The sequence below is a fragment of the Schistocerca gregaria genome, chromosome 2 (genome assembly GCF_023897955.1).
Source record: "Schistocerca gregaria isolate iqSchGreg1 chromosome 2, iqSchGreg1.2, whole genome shotgun sequence".
NCBI lineage: Eukaryota > Metazoa > Arthropoda > Insecta > Orthoptera > Acrididae > Schistocerca > Schistocerca gregaria.
In genome coordinates this window covers 38,094,618-38,114,710 of record NC_064921.1, presented here as the reverse complement: position 1 = coordinate 38,114,710, position 20,093 = coordinate 38,094,618, and the positions used below count along the sequence as shown (strand labels likewise).

At 44.7% G+C, this 20,093-nt stretch overlaps 1 protein-coding gene across 9 annotated transcripts in view; it reads left to right on the top strand.

Moving 5' to 3' along the window:
- Nucleotides 1-20,093, top strand: part of LOC126336277 (caskin-2) — a 942,083-nt gene that overhangs the window by 865,129 nt on the left and 56,861 nt on the right. For all 9 annotated transcript variants that reach the window (XM_049999790.1, XM_049999789.1, XM_049999788.1 and 6 more), the window contains one exon: nucleotides 289-507. In XM_049999790.1, coding sequence (XP_049855747.1) covers nucleotides 289-507 — 219 coding nt within the window. The remainder of the gene's footprint in view (nucleotides 1-288; nucleotides 508-20,093) is intronic.

Genomic DNA, 20,093 nt, shown 5'->3' with positions numbered 1-20,093 from the left:
GCAGACCAGTTCTGTGCGACGGTGCCGACTAGACGGATTGTTTACACTTTCTGGCGCGCGCGGGCGCTCACACACACTCACACTCACTCACACACACACACACACACACACACTCACAGACACGCACTGGCTATGCCACGGCCCATATTACGAATAGAAAGTTGCTGATTTACTCTGTCCAGTGAAATACATCATTTTTCTGTGCACGATGTAGTTTTTGCGCTGTTGTCGCCGTCGGTTGTGAGGAGCAGAGCGACGTCTGACGCGGCGACGTTGTTGTGTTGGCAGTGGGCGGTATGAGCCGGCCGCCCAAGCCGGCGCCGCAGGTGAAGAAGGTGGCGCCGCCCGCGGTGCCCGACCAGTACCACGCGCTGCAACAGCAGCAGCAGCAGGGTCAGCAGTATCGGCTGTCCGGCTCCTCCTTCGGCTCGGCCGGCTACTCCTCCAGCTCGGACGACGGGCTGCTCACGCCCGCAGACGTCACGCCGCAGCAGCAGGCCGCGCAGCGTGAGTACACCCACCGACAGCATCCACGAATGCTTCCAGCAAACAGCGCCTCTCTATAAAACTCTAATTTTCTCATCGTGGTCACTTCCCGACACGTGTGGAAGCGACTCTTCCCGGAAAGTACGCTTTCCGTATTACGCGACGCCTCGCCTGCTCTCGCCTCGACTAAACTGAGCGCTGCCGTTATCGAGTGCGGCGCTGTCGCTCGTTTCTTTTCGGTGCCTTTTCGACCTTTCAAAGTGCCCTCACTGATGAGCAGCAGGCGAGAAAGCTGCTGCAAAACGATACGTAGTCAGCTATCGCCACTACTCGGGTGCCGAAAATTCCAGCCGTCGGAGTGGAGCGACACACACACTTCATTCTACTAGTTCTCACCCAGAGAAACAAAAGCTGTTTATCGGGTGTTACCAGTCAGATTGTGCCCTGATCGTCGGACTCGCCCCCGGCAGGAGCGACGCGTCAGCTGCCGCGGTCCAAGCTGCTCCCCGTCCGCCGAGCCCTCTCCTGCGCGCCTTCCGACAGTCGGACGTTCCACCCTGCCTAATCTACGTTTCTCATTTCGATTCTTCCCTCAATTGTTGTTCTCGCTCGAGACGATGTTGCTACTATATAAACTCATTTTGATTATACTCTCACTGTTGTCGTTTACCTCAAAACCGACCGTACGAGCTATCGTAAACTGTGTTCTACGCACGCTCTCCGATCTACTCTATCCAGTGCGAGCCTCCTATGCTGACCGAGACAGAAAAATCGTCGTTATAGAACTACACAAAAACGTACGAAAATAAAACGAAGAATTTTTGAAACTTTTCCACATACCTGTAACTGTACTGGGCTCAAGTCTATGCAGCGCCGATTCACAACACCAACTTACTCAACGTGATCTCACATTCCTATCAGCACAATGAGTGGAATTCGATTTCTATGATCAATTAATTGCAATAGTGCAATGTAGGGGCGAAAAAAATTGTTCTAATTGCACTGTACAACTTGCAAGGTGCAACGCAACTGTGTAATATTATTTTGAACGGGACATTTTAGTATCAGGTAAAATATTACACGCAAACAAAGACACAGGTTAAGTTCATTTAAAGCATCATATTTTCGGTTGTAATGAGTACCGAGTTTGTGAGTCGTCAGCCTACAAAACTGAATGGGACCTAAATAAGGTATAGTAGCTTCCAGCACGTTACAAAATCTGTCGACACGTAAAAAACTTTTGCTAGCGTCTCTTGCTTCGTTAATGAACAAATCCGTGCCCATCCCGCGAGTAATGGTGTGGGCATCTGCTGCGCACAGACGATCTTCTCGATATTCCCCGTTTACACGTGCTCAGCACCACGTTCTTGTGACCTTCAGCGCGATGCAGCTCTCCGTGCTTGTATTCTATCCGCTACGAGCCTTGTCGGCGCCGAATAACTACTGCCACGTCCATTCTTCTGAATCTGCGCATGTATTTACCTCTTGGTCTGCCTCTGCGATTTTTACCCGCACTTTCCTCCAATACCAAATTGGTGATCCCTAGATGTCTCAGAATGTGTCAAATCTATCGATACCTTATTTTAATCAAGTTTTGCAACACATGTCTTGTCTCCTAATTCTGTTCAGTACCACCTCATTAGTTACGTGATCTACACTTCTAATCTTCAGTATTCTGTAGCATCACAGTGCAAAAGCTTTCAGTTTCTTCGTGTCTAAATTTTTTATCTATATTTCACTACACAGCTACAGTCCAAATACCTTCACAAAAGACATCCTAACACTTAGGTCTATATCTGATGTTACCAAATTCCTCTTCTTCAGAAACGCTTTTCTCGCCATTTCCATTCTACATTTTATCCTCACTAATTGACCATCATCAGTTATTTTGTTGCCTAAATAGCAAAACTGATCTGCAACTTTAAGTGTCTGGTTTCCTAATCTAATTTCCTCATTATCATCAGATTTAATTCCACTGCATTCCATTATCCTTTTCCGCTTTTGTCGATGTTCATCTTATACCCTCCTTTCAAGACACTGTCCATTCTGTTCAACTGCCCTTCCAGGGCCTTTGCTGTCTCTTGACAGAATTACTGCGTCGTCGGAAAACGTCAAAGTTTTTATTTCTTATCACTGGACTTTAATTCTTGCTGCACACTTTTCTTTTGTTTCCTTTACTGCTTGCTCAATGTACAGACTGATTAACGCCAGGGATAGGCTACAACCCTGTCTCACTCCATTCTCACTCCCTTTCATCGCCCTCGACTGTTATAATTGTGGTCTCGTTTCTGGACAAGTTGTAAATAGCCTTAGGCTCCCTATATTTTATCCATAATACCTTCAGAATTGCAAAGAGAGTATTCTAGTCAATATTGTCAAAAGCTTTCTCTATGTTTACAAATGCTATAAACGTATATTTGCCTTTCCTTAACCTTTCTTCTAAGATAAATAATTGGGTCAATGTTGTCTCGTGAGTTCCTGCATTTCTCCGGAGTCCAAACTGAACTTCCCCAAAGTCAGCTGCTACCAAATTTTCTATTCTTCTGTAAGGAATTCGTGTTAGTATTTTGGAACCGTGACTTATTAAACCGGTAATATCCACCCGTGGTCTAGGGGTAGCGTCTTTGATTCATAATCAAAACATCTTCGGTCCCGGATTCGATCCCCGCCACTGCCAATATTTTGATAAATAATCAGCATTGGCGGCCGAAGACTTCCGGCATAAGAAGTCAGCCTCATTCTGCCAACGGCCTTGTCAAAGAGGGCGGAGGAGCGGATAGAGGTTCAGGGCACTCTCTTGTCCTAGGGGTGGGAAATTGCCCCTAAAGGCGCAAGAATCAGCAATGATCAACGACATAAGGATGCAGAAGGCAATGAAAACCACTACATTAAAGACGCGTAACGTGTATCCACAGGACATGTGGCCTGTAGTTGAAGAAGTGTCATGATGATCTCTCCATTGGCAAAAGATTGCGGAATAGTCTCCCATTCGGATCTCCGGGAGGGGACAACCAAGGAGGAGGTTACCATGAGAAAAAGATTGAATAATCAACGAAAGGATAATGTTCTACGAGTCGGGGCGTGGAATGTCAGAAGCTTGAACGTGGGTGGGAAACTAGAACATCTGAAAAGGGAAATGCAAAGGCTCAATCTAGATATAGTAGAAGTCAGTGAAGTGAAGGGGAAGGAGTAGAAGAAAAGGTGACAGGAGAATATGGGCTTGGGACAAGGAATGAAAGAGGAGAAAGACTAATTGAGTTCTGTAACAAGTTTCAGCTAGTAATAGCGAATACCCAGTTCAAGAATCACAAGAGGAGGAGGTAAACTTGGAAAAGGCCGGGAGATACGGGAAGATTTCAACTAGATTACATCATGGTCAGACAAAGATTCTGAAATCAGATACTGGATTGTAAGGCGTACCCAGGAGCAGATATAGACTCAGATCACAATATAGTAGTGATGAAGAGTAGGCTGAAGTTCAAGACATTAGTCAGGAAGAATCAATACGCAAAGAAGTGGGATACGGAAGTTCTAAGGAATGACGAGATACGTTTGAAGTTCTCTAACGCTATAGATACAGCAATAAGGAATAGCGCAGTAGGCAGCACAGTTGAAGAGGAATGGACATCTCTAAAAAGGGCCATCACAGAAGTTGGGAAGGAAAACATAGGTACAAAGAAGATAGCTGCGAAGAAACCATGGGCAACAGAAGAAATACTTCAGTTGATTGATGAAAGGAGGAAGTACAAACATGTTCCGGGAAAATCAGGAATACAGAAATACAAGTCGCTGAGGAATGAAATAAATAGGAAGTGCAGGGAAGCTAAGACGAAATGGCTGCAGGAAAAATGTGAAGACATCGAAAAAGATATGAATGTCGGAAAGACAGACTCAGCATACAGGAAAGTCAAAACAACCTTTACTGACATTAAAAGCAAAGGTGGTAACATTAAGAGTGCAACGGGAATTCCACTGTTAAATGCAGAGGAGAGAGCACATAGGTGGAAAGAATACATTGAAAGGCTCTATGAGGGTGAAGATTTGTTTGATGTGATAGAAGAACAGGAGTCGATTTAGAAGAGATAGGGGATCCAGTATTAGAATCGGAATTTAAAAGAGCTTTGGAGGACTTACGGTCAAATAAGGCAGAAGGGATAGATAACATTCCATCAGAATTTCTAAAATCATTAGGGGAAGTGGCAACAAAACGACTATTCACGTTGGTGTGTCGAATATATGAGTCTGGAGACATACCATCTGACTTTCGGAAAAGCATCATCCACACAATTCCGAAGACGGCAAGAGCTGACAAGTGCGAGAATTATCGCACAATCAGCTTAACAGCTCATGCATCGAAGCTGCTTACGAGAATAATATACAGAAGAATGGTTCCGAGAATAATATACAGAAGAATGGAAAAGAAAAATGAAAATGCGCTAGGTGACGATCAGTTTGGCTGTAGGAAAAGTAAAGGCACGAGAGAGGCAATTCTGACGTTACGGCTAAAGCAAGGCTAAAGAAAAATCAAGACACGTTCATAGGATTTGTCGACCTGGAAAAAGCGTTCGACAATATAAAATGTGCAAGCTGTTCGAGATACTGAAAAAAGTAGGGGTAAGCTATAGGGAGAGACGGGTCATATACAATATGTACAACAACCAATAGCGAATAATAAGAGTGGACGATCAAGAACGAAGTGCTCGTATTAAGAAGGGAGTAAGACAAGGCTGTAGCCGTTCGCCCCTACTCTTCAATCTGTACATCGAGGAAGCAATGATGGAAATAAAAGAAAGGTTCAGGAGTGGAATTAAAATACAAGGTGAAAGGATATCAATGATACGATTCGTTGATGACATTGCTATCCTGAGTGAAAGTGAAGAAGAATTAAATGATCTGCTGAACGGAATGAACAGTCTAATGAGTACACAGTATGGTCTGAGAGTAAATCGGAGAAAGACGAAGGTAATGAGAAGTAGTAGAAATGAGAACAGCGAGAAACTTAACATCAGGATTGATGGTCATGAAGTCAATGAAGTTAAGGAATTCTGCTACCTAGGCAGTAAAATAACCAATGACGGACGGAGCAAGGAAGACATCAAAAGCAGACTCGCTATGGCAAAAAAGGCATTTCTGGCCAAGAGAAGTCTACTAATATCAAATACCGGCCTTAATTTGAGGAAGAAATTTCTGAGGATGTACGTCTGGAGTACAGCATTGTATGGTAGTGAAACATGGACTGTGGGAAAACCGGAACAGAAGAGAATCGAAGCATTTGAAATGTGGTGCTATAGACGAATGTTGAAAATTAGGTGGACTGATAAGGTAAGGAATGAGGAGGTTCTACGCAGAACCGGAGATGAAAGGAATATGTGGAAAACACTGATAAGGAGAAGGGACAGGATGATAGGACATCTGCTAAGACATGAGGGAATGACTTCCGTGGTACTAGAGGGAACTGTAGAGGGCAAAAACTGTAGAGGAAAACAGAGATTGGAATACGTCAAGCAAATAATTGAGGACGTAGGTTGCAAGTGATACTCTGAGATGAAGAGGTTAGGACAGGAAAGGAATTCGTGGCGAGCCGCATCAAACCAGTCAGTAGACTGATGGGAAAAAAAAACCCTCGCCTGTCAGCACAAAGTTCCTCTGGAATGGGAGTTATCGCATTCGTCTCGAATTTTGAGGGTATTCCGCCCGTGTCACACATCTTGTACAGCAGGTGGAAGAGCTGTGGTCATGACGGAATGTCTTCTGCTCCCGGAGCCTTTTTCGACTTGGATCTTTCAGTGCTCTGTCGATTTCTCCTCGCAGCAGCACATCTCCAGTCTACGTCCTGTTCCATTCTTGTAATTTCGCCATCAAGTTCGCCTGCTCCACCTGAGCTCTCTATATTCGTGCAGCTGCTCCTCTTTTCTTCAAAGACCTTTTTAGTTTTCCTGTAGGCACTATCTATCTGTCCTCTAGAGAAACATCCTTTTAAATCCATATATTTGTCCCCTAGCCATACCTGCTAACTATTTTGCACTTCCTGTCAATTTCATTTTTTAGATGTTTCTATTGCCTTTCGCCTGCTTCATTTGCCGCCTTTTTATGTTTTCTCCTTTCGTCAGTTAAATTCGATATCTCCTGCGTTATCCAAGGTTTTCTAATTGGCTTTGCCTTTTTACCTATTTAATCCTGTGCTGCCTTCACTATTACATCGTACTCATTCGTCTTCTACTGTATTTATTCCCACGGTTGTAGTCAACCGTTGCTTACTTCTCCCTCTCAAATTATCAACAACCTCTGGTTGTTTCAACTTATTCAGGTCCCATCTCCTTAATTTCCTACCATTAATCAATTTCTTTAGTGTTAATTTACAGTTCATAATCAATAAATTGTGGCCAGAATCTACATCTGCCCTCGGAAATTCTTACAATTTAAAATGTGGTTCCGAAATCTTTGTCTTTCTATTACATAATCAGTCTGAAAGCTTCCAGTGTCTTCAGGTCTCTTCCAGGTATACAGTCCTCTTTCTTAGTTCTTAAACCAAATGTTAGTGATGATTAAATTATGCCATTGTTCTTAAACCAAATGTTAGGGATGATTAAATTACGCTCTGTGCGAAATTCTATCGGGCGGCTTCCTCTTTCTTTCCTTTCCCCCAGTCCATATTCACCTATTTTTCCTTCTGTTCCTTTTCCTACTATGGAATAGCAGTCGCTCATCACAAGTAAATTTCGTCACCCTTAACCATCTGATTATTTCTTTTATGTCATCGCATATTTCCGCAATTTCATCATCATCATCGGAGCTGATTCGCTTACAAACGTTCACTGCTGTGGTAGGTGTGGGCTTCGTGTCTCTGTTGCCTAAGAGTTGCTGAAGCAGATTCCTATTTTCTTATTCATTATTAATCCCTCTCCAGCATGACCCCTGTTTGATTTTGTATTTACAACCCTGTATTCATCCGCCCTGAAGTCTTGTTCATCCTGTCACCGAACTTCGCTAATTCCCGCTATTTCTAATTTCATCGTATCTCTTTACCTTTTTTAATTCAGTAACTTACCTGCCCGGTTAAGGGATCAAACATTCCACGCTCCGACCGTAGAACACCAGTTTTGTCTCTGCTGATAACGACGTCCTCGTGACCATTCAGATCCGGACGGGGTACTGTTTTACCTCCGGAATATTTTAGTCGAGAGGACGCCATCATCAATGGACCATTAATCGCAATTAATCGATTAATCGTAATTGTTCTGGCTATATTTAGTGGGACATTGATTTTACACAACCGCTTATCTTTACGACTAATTATTTCAGTTTTTTATTTTCTATTTTAAATAAAGTCTACTGAGTGGAACTTTCTGTCTATAGCTGAATTACGACAAGGAAAAGTGGGAACACATCGTGTCGACGGTGTTCTGTTTAGTGTTGATGTCACCGTCAGCGCCCCAGCAGTGGCTCTTCAATGCGACAGGACCCACAGGCCACTGCGCAGACGGCTGTGCGTACGACACATCCCAGCAAAGCTCGACTGCTGCCGGTCTGCGGCAGACAGAACTTCCCGCGGCGACCGACTACCCTCGCGCAAAGGATGTTTCACATAAGGACACGAATTGACCGTGCAGGAAGTCTACTACGGGCTGTGTTGGCAACTAGGCTTAAAAAAAGCTAACAAAGTGTCAGGGACGGAAATAACGATCTAAATAATGAAGGGAGCCACTGCTCCTTAAGCGACGGTATTTTCACGTAAGGTATTAATTTACTTCGTGAGTTGTACGGCAAGCCCGGAGACTGGCGAAATTATTCGCAAATGAACACGGGAAGACGCGAATATTCGGTAGACCGAAACTCCGTCTTTTCGATGATTTGTCGCAAACGCCGATGCCAGCAGACGTAGATAATTCTGTAGTGTGTGTCAGTTCAGAAATAACTGACGTTACAAATGTGTCTGAACATGAACGCCTGTAGAATGAGCTGCAACGAAACCTTGTTCCTTCTGTAGTAGTCTGTACTGCAGTTGCTGATTGGTACAAGGAGAGAGCCCGAGAGTCTTTCTAAGGCCTGTTACTGAAAAATTTTGGTTTCATAAGCAAATTCACTCGGTATCTCTTTAAAAAAATGACCGTAGGTTTACTAACAAATGTTAAATAGGTATATACCGGGTGATCAAAAAGTCAGTATAAATTTAAAAACTTAATAAACAACGGAGTAATGTAGATAGAGAGGTAAAAATTGACACACATGCTTGGAATGACATGGGGTTTTATTAGAACAAAAAAAAACAAGTATTGCTAGACGCGTGAAACATTTCTTGCGCGCGTCTTTTGGTGATGGTCGTGTGGTCAGCCTCCGCTTTCGTCATGCTTGGCCTCCCAGATCCCCAGACCTCAGTCCGTGCGATTACTGGCTTTGGGGTTACCTGAAGTCGCAAATGTATCGTGATCGACCGAAGTCTCTAGGGATGCTGAAAGACAACATCCGACGCCAATGCCAAACCATAACTCCGGACATGCTTTACAGTGCTGTTCACAACATTATTCCTCAAGTACAGCTATTATTGAGGAATAATGGTGGATATATTGAGCATTTCGTGTAAAGAACATCATGTTTGCTTTGTCTTACTTTGTTATGCTAATTATTGCTATTCTGATCAGATGAAACGCCATCTGCCGGAAATGTTTTGAACGTTTGTATTTTTTCGCTTATAATAAAACCCCATGTCATTCCAACAATGTGTGTCAATTTGTACCTCTCTATCTACATTATTCCGTGATTTATTCAATTTTCAAATTTATGCTATCTTTTTGATCATCCGGTACTTCTGCAAAAAATAAAAAATGGTGAGTATGTGCATACAGTAAACCCCAGTTATCCGAATTCGGGTCAACCGAGATCCGGGTCTTCCGAAACACTTCCGAAAAACGCAATACCAAAAAACAAAAAAAGGAAAAATTGTGGAAATAATCCTTGGCTAGGGTGTGTTTTGGCTGCGGTGAGGAGGGAGAGACGTACAGATAACATTAAGTTGCTTCTCGATCCACGTTCTCACTAGCGTACACGAAGCTACTCTGTTAGCAGCAGTGCGTTCGACTTGCTTCTTTCTGTTGCGTTTAAGCGTAACCTGTTGTGATTACTTTCACTGATAAAGTAGCTGTTATTAGCGAAGTTGAAAAAGGAACCTTACTGAAAACTGTTGCGGCTAATTACGGAAATCGTGTTCCTACCGGTTCAGAATGGGTCGAGTCGAAATCTAAACTATGAAGCTATGAAACTACGAAGGATGCTCATAAAGAACAGTGAAAACGACGGAGTTTGAAAAAGTTGGCGAAGCTCTCATCTGTGGTTCACCAACAGCGAGAAAAGGCGTGCATCTGAATGGCGCAGTGCTGCAAGACAAAGACAAAATGTTAGCTGAGTTGCTAGGTGACGAAGGAAAATATTTTTTTTCCAAGCTCTGGCCGGGGGGAGGGGGATACAGGTTCAAAAACAAATACGACATTCAGCTACTGAATGTATGTGGAGAAATGTTGTCTGCAGTCCTAGACGCAGTTGATGTTTTCGAAACAGAGTACACTAAACACCGAATTTACAGTGCCGATGAAACAGGAGTTAATTTCGAGACGTTGCCTACAAAAAAAAAAAAAATGGCTCTCAGCACTATGAAGGTCATCAAACCCCTAACTTAGAACTATTTAAACCTAAGGACATCACACACACCCATGCCCGAAGCAGGATTCGAACCTGCGACCGTTGCAGTAGCGCGGTTCCAGACTGAAGCGGCTAGAACCTCTCGGCCACCACGGCCGGCAACAAAACAAAAAAATTAATATTAATTTTGATAAATAACATGAACCATGAACCTTGCCGCTGGTGGGGAGGCTTGCGTGCCTCAGCGATACAGATAGCCGTACCGTAGGTGCAACCACAACGGAGGGGTATCTATTGAGAGGCCAGACAAACGTGAGGTTCCTGAAGAGGGGCAGCAGCATTTTCAGTAGTTGCAGGGGCAACAGTCTGGGTGATTGACTGATCTGGCCTTGTAACAATAACCAAAACGGCCTTGCTGTGCTGGTACTGCGAACGGCTGAGAGCAAGGGGAAACTACAGCCGTAATTTTTCCCGAGGGCATGCAGCTGTACTGTATGATTAAATGATGATGACATCCTCTTGGGTAAAATATTCCGGAGGTAAAATAGTCCCCCATTCGGATCTCCGGACGGGGACTACTCAAGAGGATGTCGTTATCAGGAGAAAGAAAACTGGCGTTCTACGGAGCGGAGCGTGGAATGTCAGATCCCTTAATCGGGCAGGTAGGTTAGAAAATTTAAAAAGGGAAATGGATAGGTTAAAGTTAGATATAGTGGGAATTAGTGAAGTTCGGTGGCAGGAGGAACAATACTTCTGGTCAGGTGACTACAGGGTTATAAACACAAAATCAAATAGGGGTAATGCAGGAGTAGGTTTAATAATTAATAGGAAAATAGGAATGCGGGTAAGCTACTACAAACAGCATAGTGAACGCATTATTGTGGCCAAGATAGATACGAAGCCCACACCTACTACAGTAGTACAAGTTTATATGCCAACTAGCTCTGCAGATGACGAAGAAATTGAAGAAATGTATGATCAAATAAAAGAAATTATTCAGATAGTGAAGGGTGACGAAAATTTAATAGTCATGGGTGACTGGAATTCGGTAGTAGGAAAAGGGAGAGAAGGAAACGTAGTAGGTGAATATGGACTGGGGCAGAGAAATGAAAGAGGAAGCCTCCTGGTAGAATTTTGCACAGAGCACAACTTAATCATATGTAACACTTGGTTCAAGAATCATAAAAGAAGGCTGTATACATGGAAGAAGCCTGGAGATACTGACAGGTTTCAGATAGATTATATAATGGTAAGGCAGAGATTTAGGAACCAGGTTTTAAATTGTAATACATTTCCAGGGGCAGATGTGGACTCTGACCACAACCTGTTGGTTATAGCTTGGAGATTAAAACTGAAGAAACTGCAAAAAGGTGGGAATTTAAGGAGATGGGGCCTGGATAAACTAAAAGAACCAGAGGTTGTACGGAGTTTCAAGGAGAGCATAAGGGAGCAATTGACAGGAATGGGGGAAAGAAATACAATAGAAGAAGAATGGGTAGCTTTGAGGGATGAAGTAGTGAAAGCAGCAGAGGATCAAGTAGGTAAAAAGACGAGGGCTAGTAGAAATCCTTGGGTAACAGAAGAAATATTGAATTTAATTGATGAAAGGAGAAAATATATAAATGCAGTAAATGAAGCAGGCAAAAATGAATACAAACGTCTCAAAAATCAGATCGACAGGAAGTGCAAAATGGCTAAGCAGGGATGGCTAGAGGACAAATGTAAGGATGTAGAGGCTTATCTCACTAGGGGTAAGATAGATACTGCCTACAGGAAAATTAAAGAGACCTCTGGAGAAAAGAGGACCACTTGTGTGAATATTAAGAGCTCAGCTGGAAACCCAGTTCTAACCAAAGAAGGGAAAGCAAAAGCGTGGAAGGAGTATATAGAGGGTCTATACAAGGGCGATGTACTTGAGGACAATATTATGGAAATGGAAGAGGATGTAGATGAAGATGAAATGAGAGATACGATACTGCGTGAAGAGTTTGACAGAGCACTGAAAGACCTGAGTCGAAACAAGGCCCCTGGAGTAGACAACATTCCATTGGAACTACTGACGGCCTTGGGAGAGCCAGTCCTGACAAAACTCTACCATCTGGTGAGCAAGATGTATGAGACAGGCGAAATACCCTCAGACTTCAAGAAGAATATAATAATTCCAATCCCAAAGAAAGCAGATGTTGACAGATGTGTAAATTACCGAACTATGAGTTTAATAAGTCACAGCTGCAAAATACTAACACGAGTTCTTTACAGACGAATGGAAAAACTAGTAGAAAGCCGACCTCGGGGAAGATCAGTTTGGATTCCGTAGAAATGTTGGAACACGTGAGGCAATACTGACCCTACGACTTATCTTAGAAGCTAGATTAAGGAAGGGCAAACCTACGTTTCTAGCATTTGTAGACTTAGAGAAAGCTTTTGACAATGTTGACTGGAATACTCTCTTTCAAATTCTGAAGGTGGCAGGGGTAAAATACAGGGAGCGAAAGGCGATTTACAATTTGTACAGAAACCAGATGGCAGTTATAAGAGTCGAGGGACATGAAAGGGAAGCAGTGGTGGGGAAGGGAGTGAGACAGGGCTGTAGTCTATCCCCGATGTTATTCAATCTGTATATTGAGCAAGCAGTGAAGGAAACAAAAGAAAAATTCGGAGTAGGTATTAAAGTCCATGGAGAAGAAATAAAAACTTTGAGGTTCGCCGATGACATCGTAATTCTGTCAGAGACAGCAAAGGACTTGGAAGAGCAGCTGAACGGAATGGATAGTGTCTTGAAAGGAGGATATAAGATGACCATCAACAAAAGCAAAACGAAGATAATGGAATGTAGTCGAATTAAGTCGGGTGATGCTGAGGGAATTAGATTAGGAAGTGAGACACTTAAAGTAGTAAAGGAGTTTTGCTATTTGGGGAGCAAAATAACTGATGATGGTGGAAGTAGTGAGGATATAAAATGTAGACTGGCAATGGCAAGAAAAGCGTTTCTGAAGAAGAGAAGTTTGTTAACATCGAGTATAGATTTAAGTGTCAGGAAGTCATTTCTGAAAGTATTTGCATGGAGTGTAGCCATGTATGGAAGTTAATCATGGACGATAACTAGTTTGGACAAGAAGAGAATAGAAGCTTTCGAAATGTGGTGCTACAGAAGAATGCTGAAGATTAGATGGGTAGATCACGTAACTAATGAGGAAGTATTGAATCGGATTGGGGAGAAGAGAAGTTTGTGGCACAACTTGACTAGAAGAAGGGATCGGTTGGTAGGACATGTTGTGAGGCATCAAGGGATCACCAATTTAGTATTGGAGGGCAGCGTGGAGGGTAAAAATCGTAGAGGGAGACCAAGAGATGACTACACTAAGCAGATTCAGAAGGATGTGGGTTGCAGTAGGTACTGGGAGATGAAGAAGCTTGCACAGGATAGAGTAGCATAGAGAGCTGCATCAAACCAGTTTCGGGACTGAAGACCACAACAACAACAAATAACATAGGTGCAGGCTACAAAGAGATTTCGGAATTCATTTCACCTACAAAAGTTTTAAAAATTACATGCTGTAATTAGGGTACAAAATACTGTACAAAAATACGGTTCAAAATGCTGTCGTACATGTTATGGGAAATTGCTTTCCCCCTTCAATTATGTTAACCAGTGTTGTAATGTATTTCATAAAATTGGGCATGTGTTGTTAATCATAAAAAGTGTGATAGCATCGCTTTGTTTTTCGTAGAAAAACACTGTTAATAATAAAGAAGTAGTTTTTGGGGTATACTGGTTAGACCCAAAAATAAAGACATAACGTAACGATTTGTGGAATAATCGAATCGATTAAATGAAAATGCCAAATAATGAACAGTTAGTCGTAAGCGGCCATCGGTAGGAGAAAAGTCGCCGAGCACGTGGTGGGGCAGTGCTTAGAAAACCTCGGACAACCACGTTTCAGCGCACAGACTAGAAGCACTGTTGATGTATTGAAACCGTGCAGGTGACACTATAGAAGTACAGGGTGTTTCAAAAATGACCGGTACATTTGAAACGGCAATACAAACTAAACGAGCAGCGATAGAAATACACTGTTTGTTGCAATATGCTTGGGACAACAGTACATTTTCAGGCAGACAAACTTTCGAAATTACAGTAGTTACAATTGTCAACAACAGATGGCGCTGCGGTCTGGGAAACTCTATAGTACGATATTTTCCACATATCCACCATGCGTAGCAATAATATGGCGTAGTCTCTGAATGAAATTACCCGAAACCTTTGACAACGTGTCTGGCGGAATGGCTTCACATGCAGATGAGATGTACTGCTTCAGCTGTTCAATTGTTTCTGGATTATGGCGGTTCACCTGGTCTTTCAAGTGTCCCCACAGAAAGAAGTCACAGGGGTTCATGTCTGGCGAATAGGGAGGCGAATCCACGCTGCCTCCTGTATGTTTTGGATAGCCCAAAGCAATCACACGATCATCGAAATATTCATTCAGGAAATTAAAGACGTCGGCCGTGCGATGTGGCCGGGCACCATCTTGCATAAACCACGAGGTTTTCGTAGTGTCGTCTAAGGCAGTTTGTACCGCCACAAATTCACGAAGAAGGTCCAGATAGCGTGATGCAGTAATCGTTTCGGATCTGAAAAATGGGCCAATAATTCCTTTGGGAGAAATGGCGGCCCAGACCAGTACTTTTTGAGGATGCAGGGACGATGGGACTGCAACATGGGGCTTTTCGGTTCCTCATATGCGCCAGTTCTGTTTATTGACGAAGCCGTCCACGTATAAATAAGTCCGTAAACCAAATGCTGCCCACATGCATATCGCCGTCATCAATCCTGTGCACTATATCGTTAGCGAATGTGTCTCGTGCAGCAATGGTAGCGGCGCTGAGGGGTTGCCGCGTTTGAATTTTGTATGGATAGAGGTGTAAACTCTGGCGCATGAGACGATACGTGGACGTTGGCGTCATTTGGACCGCAGCTGCAACACGGCGAACGGAAACCCGAGGCCGCTGTTGGATCACCTGCTGCACTAGCTGCGCGTTGCCCTCTGTGGTTGCCGTACGCGGTCACCCTACCTTTCCAGCACGTTCATCCGTCACGTTCCCAGTCCGTTGAAATTTTTCAAACAGATCCTTTGTTGTATCGCTTTTCGGTCCTTTGGTTACATTAAACCTCCGTTGAAAACTTCGTCTTGTTGCAACAACACTGTGTTATAGGCGTTGGAATTCCAACACCAGAAAAATCGTCTGTTCTAAGGAATAAACCATGTTGTCCACAGCACACTTGCACGTTGTGAACAGCACACGCTTACAGCAGAAAGACGACGTACAGAATGGCGCACCCACAGACTGCGTTGCCTTCTACATCTTTCACATCACTTGCAGCGCCATCTGTTGTTGAAAATTGTAACTACTGTAATTTCGAAAGTTTGTCCGCCTGAAAATGTACTGTTGTCCCAAGCATATTGCAACAAACGGTGTATTTCTCTCGCTGCTCGTTTAGTTTCTATTGCCGTTTGAAATATACCGGTCATTTTTGAAACACCTTGTAACAGCTCGCACACGAGGCTGGTCGCGGGGCGCGGTACGGCTGTGCTGTGGGGGCTAAAGGCCACGCGAGGAACCACACAACTTGCCGAACCTTCGACCCACCCCACCGCACCACCTCACTACCCTTCCCGCCTGCACTGTGCTTCACTTCCAGTGGGCTCGCTGTCCCGTGAGATTTTTGCACCTCACGACTCTGTTTCTGTTCCTTTTCCCGGTTGTAAGAGTATTTGTTTGACTCGTAGTTACTGTTATTTCCAACGTCTGTAGGAAGTTGTGAGTGGAAAAGTTGGACGGCGTTTTCTCCGGCAGGAGATTGCAGACGGTCTGCACGTTACGTGGACGCTCTGACGCGAGAACTCGACGGCAGCCGTCGCTCTCCGTTAATGGTGTAATCGACGGACTGCCGCAGCTTTCGGTACAACCGAAAACGCCTTTGTGGAGATCGACGAGGGAACGTCCGAAAAAGAAAATAAATCTGAAGCAACATCGAAACTTAAAAGCCCTTGGCGAAAACGTTGTACGGATAACCTGATTACCGGCATAGATAAGTACACGAAAAAGACAAGTTTAAGTGTATTTTTTAGATTTTGTCCCACGACAAAACTGTCTTCATCTGGTGTGAGTCAAGTCATTTACGGCACAAGGTGTTCGTGACTGGATTTTAGGAATAACGTTGTTTCTCAATATTCTGCTTTTATTTCGAACGACCTTGACTGTGTATAAGCCTACCGAACGGAGTGTGTGTGTGTGTGTGTGTGTGTGTGTGTGTGTGTGTGTGTGTGCGTGTGCGTGTGTGTGCGCAGACGCCACTGTTCCACGTATTCGGGACAAGCACAGCAGAATAAACATTTATTTGCTTTAGTCTACTATTTTGTGTAAGGAATAGTGTCTACGGTACCAAGTACCGTCATAGGACCGCTCGACTGTGAAAAACGTTACAGTGCGCAACTAAAATATTTTGTACGAAACATTGGTAAAATATTTTGCTATGTGACAGCTAAAATGCGAAACAAAGTGCGACCTCAAAATATATTCATCCCCTGATGCGCAGCCGCCAAACCCGCTTACATTTTACGAGTATTAAAGAAGACGCAAATTGCTAGCTGGAGCGAAAGGCGAACCGCCAGAGGCCACAGTTTAATAATTAAAAATGTGCAAAATGCTTACAACATAAATTGTGCAACGTAAGAAGATGCATAATGAACCCGACTGTGTCTAGCGCGTACCGAACCACGCCGCTCGGCAGGTTCATTTGGTTTTTTCTCGATGGCCGGTTCAGTGTAGAGTGCGGAAGAATTAACTCGCAGGCCCTGTACCAAACTGCCTGTGGCAGCCCTCGGACTGCACTGTGACGGCGCCAAGTGGTCTCGGAATGAGGTGCGAGCGATTGGAGCGGTCTGGTGCGCTGCTGAGACCGAGACTGCTGCCAGGAATAGATCTCAGCGCCGCCTGTTTATACACGGGTAGCGCTAACAAAACGCGAAACCCCGTCTCGAGCGCCTGTATCCACAGCGTGTTACATCCAAATGTTCGCTCTGTCAGACACGTGGTGTGTGCGGCGTGTCGGGATTTACAAAAACAGGCGGGCAACAGCCCTAAAGATAGCGGCCGAGGGGAAGAGCGAGCCGAGCCTGGCGGCGGCGACCGAGCTGAACACTGTGCCAGCAGCCGAGGGCCGTAGGTACGAGGAGAGTACTTCAACGAAAAAGTCTTGCACCGAACGTGAAAGTTGGAGAGCAGCACGGCGATGCAGCCTGCCATGCTGGAGTGATTTTGACTGCTGTCTGCAGGCGGGTCCACGGTCCGCCACGGGGGCGTCTACGCTTCCGCAGGGCGCATTTTGAATCGGTGGCGACGCAGAGCGCAGACACGCGCCAAGGGTATTTGTTCTCCAGTAAATGGCTTCACACAGCGCAGAATACAGAATTAGCAATCACGCGATACTCTCACATTAATGCGACGACTCGTGAGAAGCCCGAGTAGCCATCCCCTGCAGCGCGAGCTGCCGACAGGGACGTGAAGACGTGTGCCGACTGCACTGCTGTCGAGGGGCCCCACCCACGTGCACCTACATTGGGCCACATTTTGATCGAGTTTAAATCGGGGAGTTAGTTGGCCGGGGGAGTACCGTAAACTCGACCGCCTGCTCTTCGAACCGCGCGCGTTCACTGCGAGCTCGGCCCACGTTGCACTGTCCTGCCAGTAGCTGTCATCGTGCCGAGAAAACGACATGGCTGCCAGTGCCAGATGCGTACTTGTGTCGATCCAGGGTGCATTCCAGAATGACGATATCGACCGGGGAATGCCACGAAAACAATCCCCACACCGTAACGCCGTCTCCTTTGTGCCAGACCCTTACGACGATTGTTGTGAGGCAATACACACCGACGGCCGTCTGAACGATGGAGCGTAAAACGCGATTCATTTGACAGGGCCACCTGCCGCCCAGCAGTCAGGTTGGGTTTACGAACGAGGCGCCTGCTGTGGAGGCCCAAATGCAGCGACGTTCGCCGAAAGGTCGTCGGGGAGGCAGTGTCGGTAGTCCCTCTGGTCAGCTGCACGTCTGTTCTCCAGCACACGTCTGTCACCCCTGCCACGTCGCAGTTGCCTCGGATACAGTCGTTTTACCGTGCACGGTGTACTTTAACCACGGCGGCACGTCAACACTTCACAAACTTAGCCGTTTCGGAAATTTATCGAGTGCTCGCTAGAAAGCCAATTGTGGTGACTTTTGAACGCCAGGCAAACCGCTTCATTTCCGCAGTACGGCAGCGACTGCACCGCTAGCCGCGTCTCCATGACACGCTTTATGTACCCTGCCACCAGCCGTCTGTGGCTGATTATCGCACGTTGACGTCGAACGAAGGCGTTAGTCACGTTACTCTGCCATAACATACGAAAGAAACGAACACGAACAGAATGAACGTAAATCACCGCACGGCGCTGCTGTTGCTTTTTTCCGGGAGAGGCCAGCGCGCTGTTCGCCTTTCGGTTTGCAGACAGACCGGCGTATCCGTGCACACTCGGCCGAGAACGAGCGCTAGAAAATGTCTGGACTGCCTGGCAAAGGGGACTGCGCGCTCTGACTAGTCCGTCTCGTCTACGGAGCGATTTCTAGGACGCTGTGGTGTTTTCCACTTGACGCTGCGTCTCGAAGCTCCGTAAGCAAACCTTCCTTGGACCTCCTCAGCATCTGCCAGTTCAGCTCTGTGACGCTCTTGCGTGGGTCGGACACAGTTGTGATTTTTCGTCTTCCTATTCCTTGTATAAATTCAGTATCTCTCGCTTGTCATTTGGACTGGTTGCTCTTGTATTTGCCGTGTTAGCAGATACAATTATTGGACATAAGGGCATCCTGTTATACAAAACACTGTTCTTTATCGAGTCCTACTTCACCTGACGTATAGTATTTTATGCAACCTAGCCAGCTTCACTACACATCCACACGTATAAATGTTTCAGCACCTCTGTGTCATCATTAGCGGGTCCTTATTCAAATGTGTGAAATATGAGCATATTGTCAGTGATTACTGCTGTACGAAAATTAGACCTAAGGAACAGTTTTTGCTTGTTTTTGTCATTACTTTAATTTCACATTATAGAGTTATGCGGTACCATTTGTACATTATCGTGTAACTTGTCATCTGGAACGAAACGATGTTAATGCGAATTTAGTTGGCGAATTAGCACACTATTTCAAGTTTAAACGTGATTTTGTCGTATCGAGGTATTTCGAGCATATACTTGCTATTAATGTGGATACACAGTAGCATCATCTACACTATCTTTCGGCGAAAAGAAAAAGTGTTCGTCACAAATAAAAGTCTGCAAAATAGTATTTGTGTGTGGGTCTCAATAACTCCTGAGAACGCAAAAGAAAAAGGATGTGCCGAAGCAAAACGTAAGTAGTAGCAGTTGTACAAAATTACGCGTCTTAACTCACACCGACGTCGTATGCTTGTACATGACAGACTACCAGTACACGATAACGTATAAAGCAAAATTAATGACAAAAAGAAACAAAAACTGTTTTAGGCCTAATTTTCGTAGAGTAATTATTATTTAAAATATGTTCATATTTCACATATTAGAGTGACGAAAATCCTCTGGTGAAGGCTCAGAAGTGCCGAAACGAGTTTGGGTCACGTGTAAAAACAGTGTTTTGCGCAACAGGTGGACCTTATACAAATAAACTCCTGCTCGGTATGGGTCGCACACGCTCGGGCAACGTCGTAAGGGAAGGTGCGTGCGATCGCTTTCTAGAATTGACTGCGTTCTACCTTCTTCCCGCTAATGTGCTAATGTAACTTGCATTACCTGCTTACTGAGCCCGTTGTTGTTGTTGTTGTTGTTGTTGTGGTCTTCAGTCCTGAGACTGGTTTGATGCAGCTCTCCATGCTACTCTATCCTGTGCAAGCTTCATCATC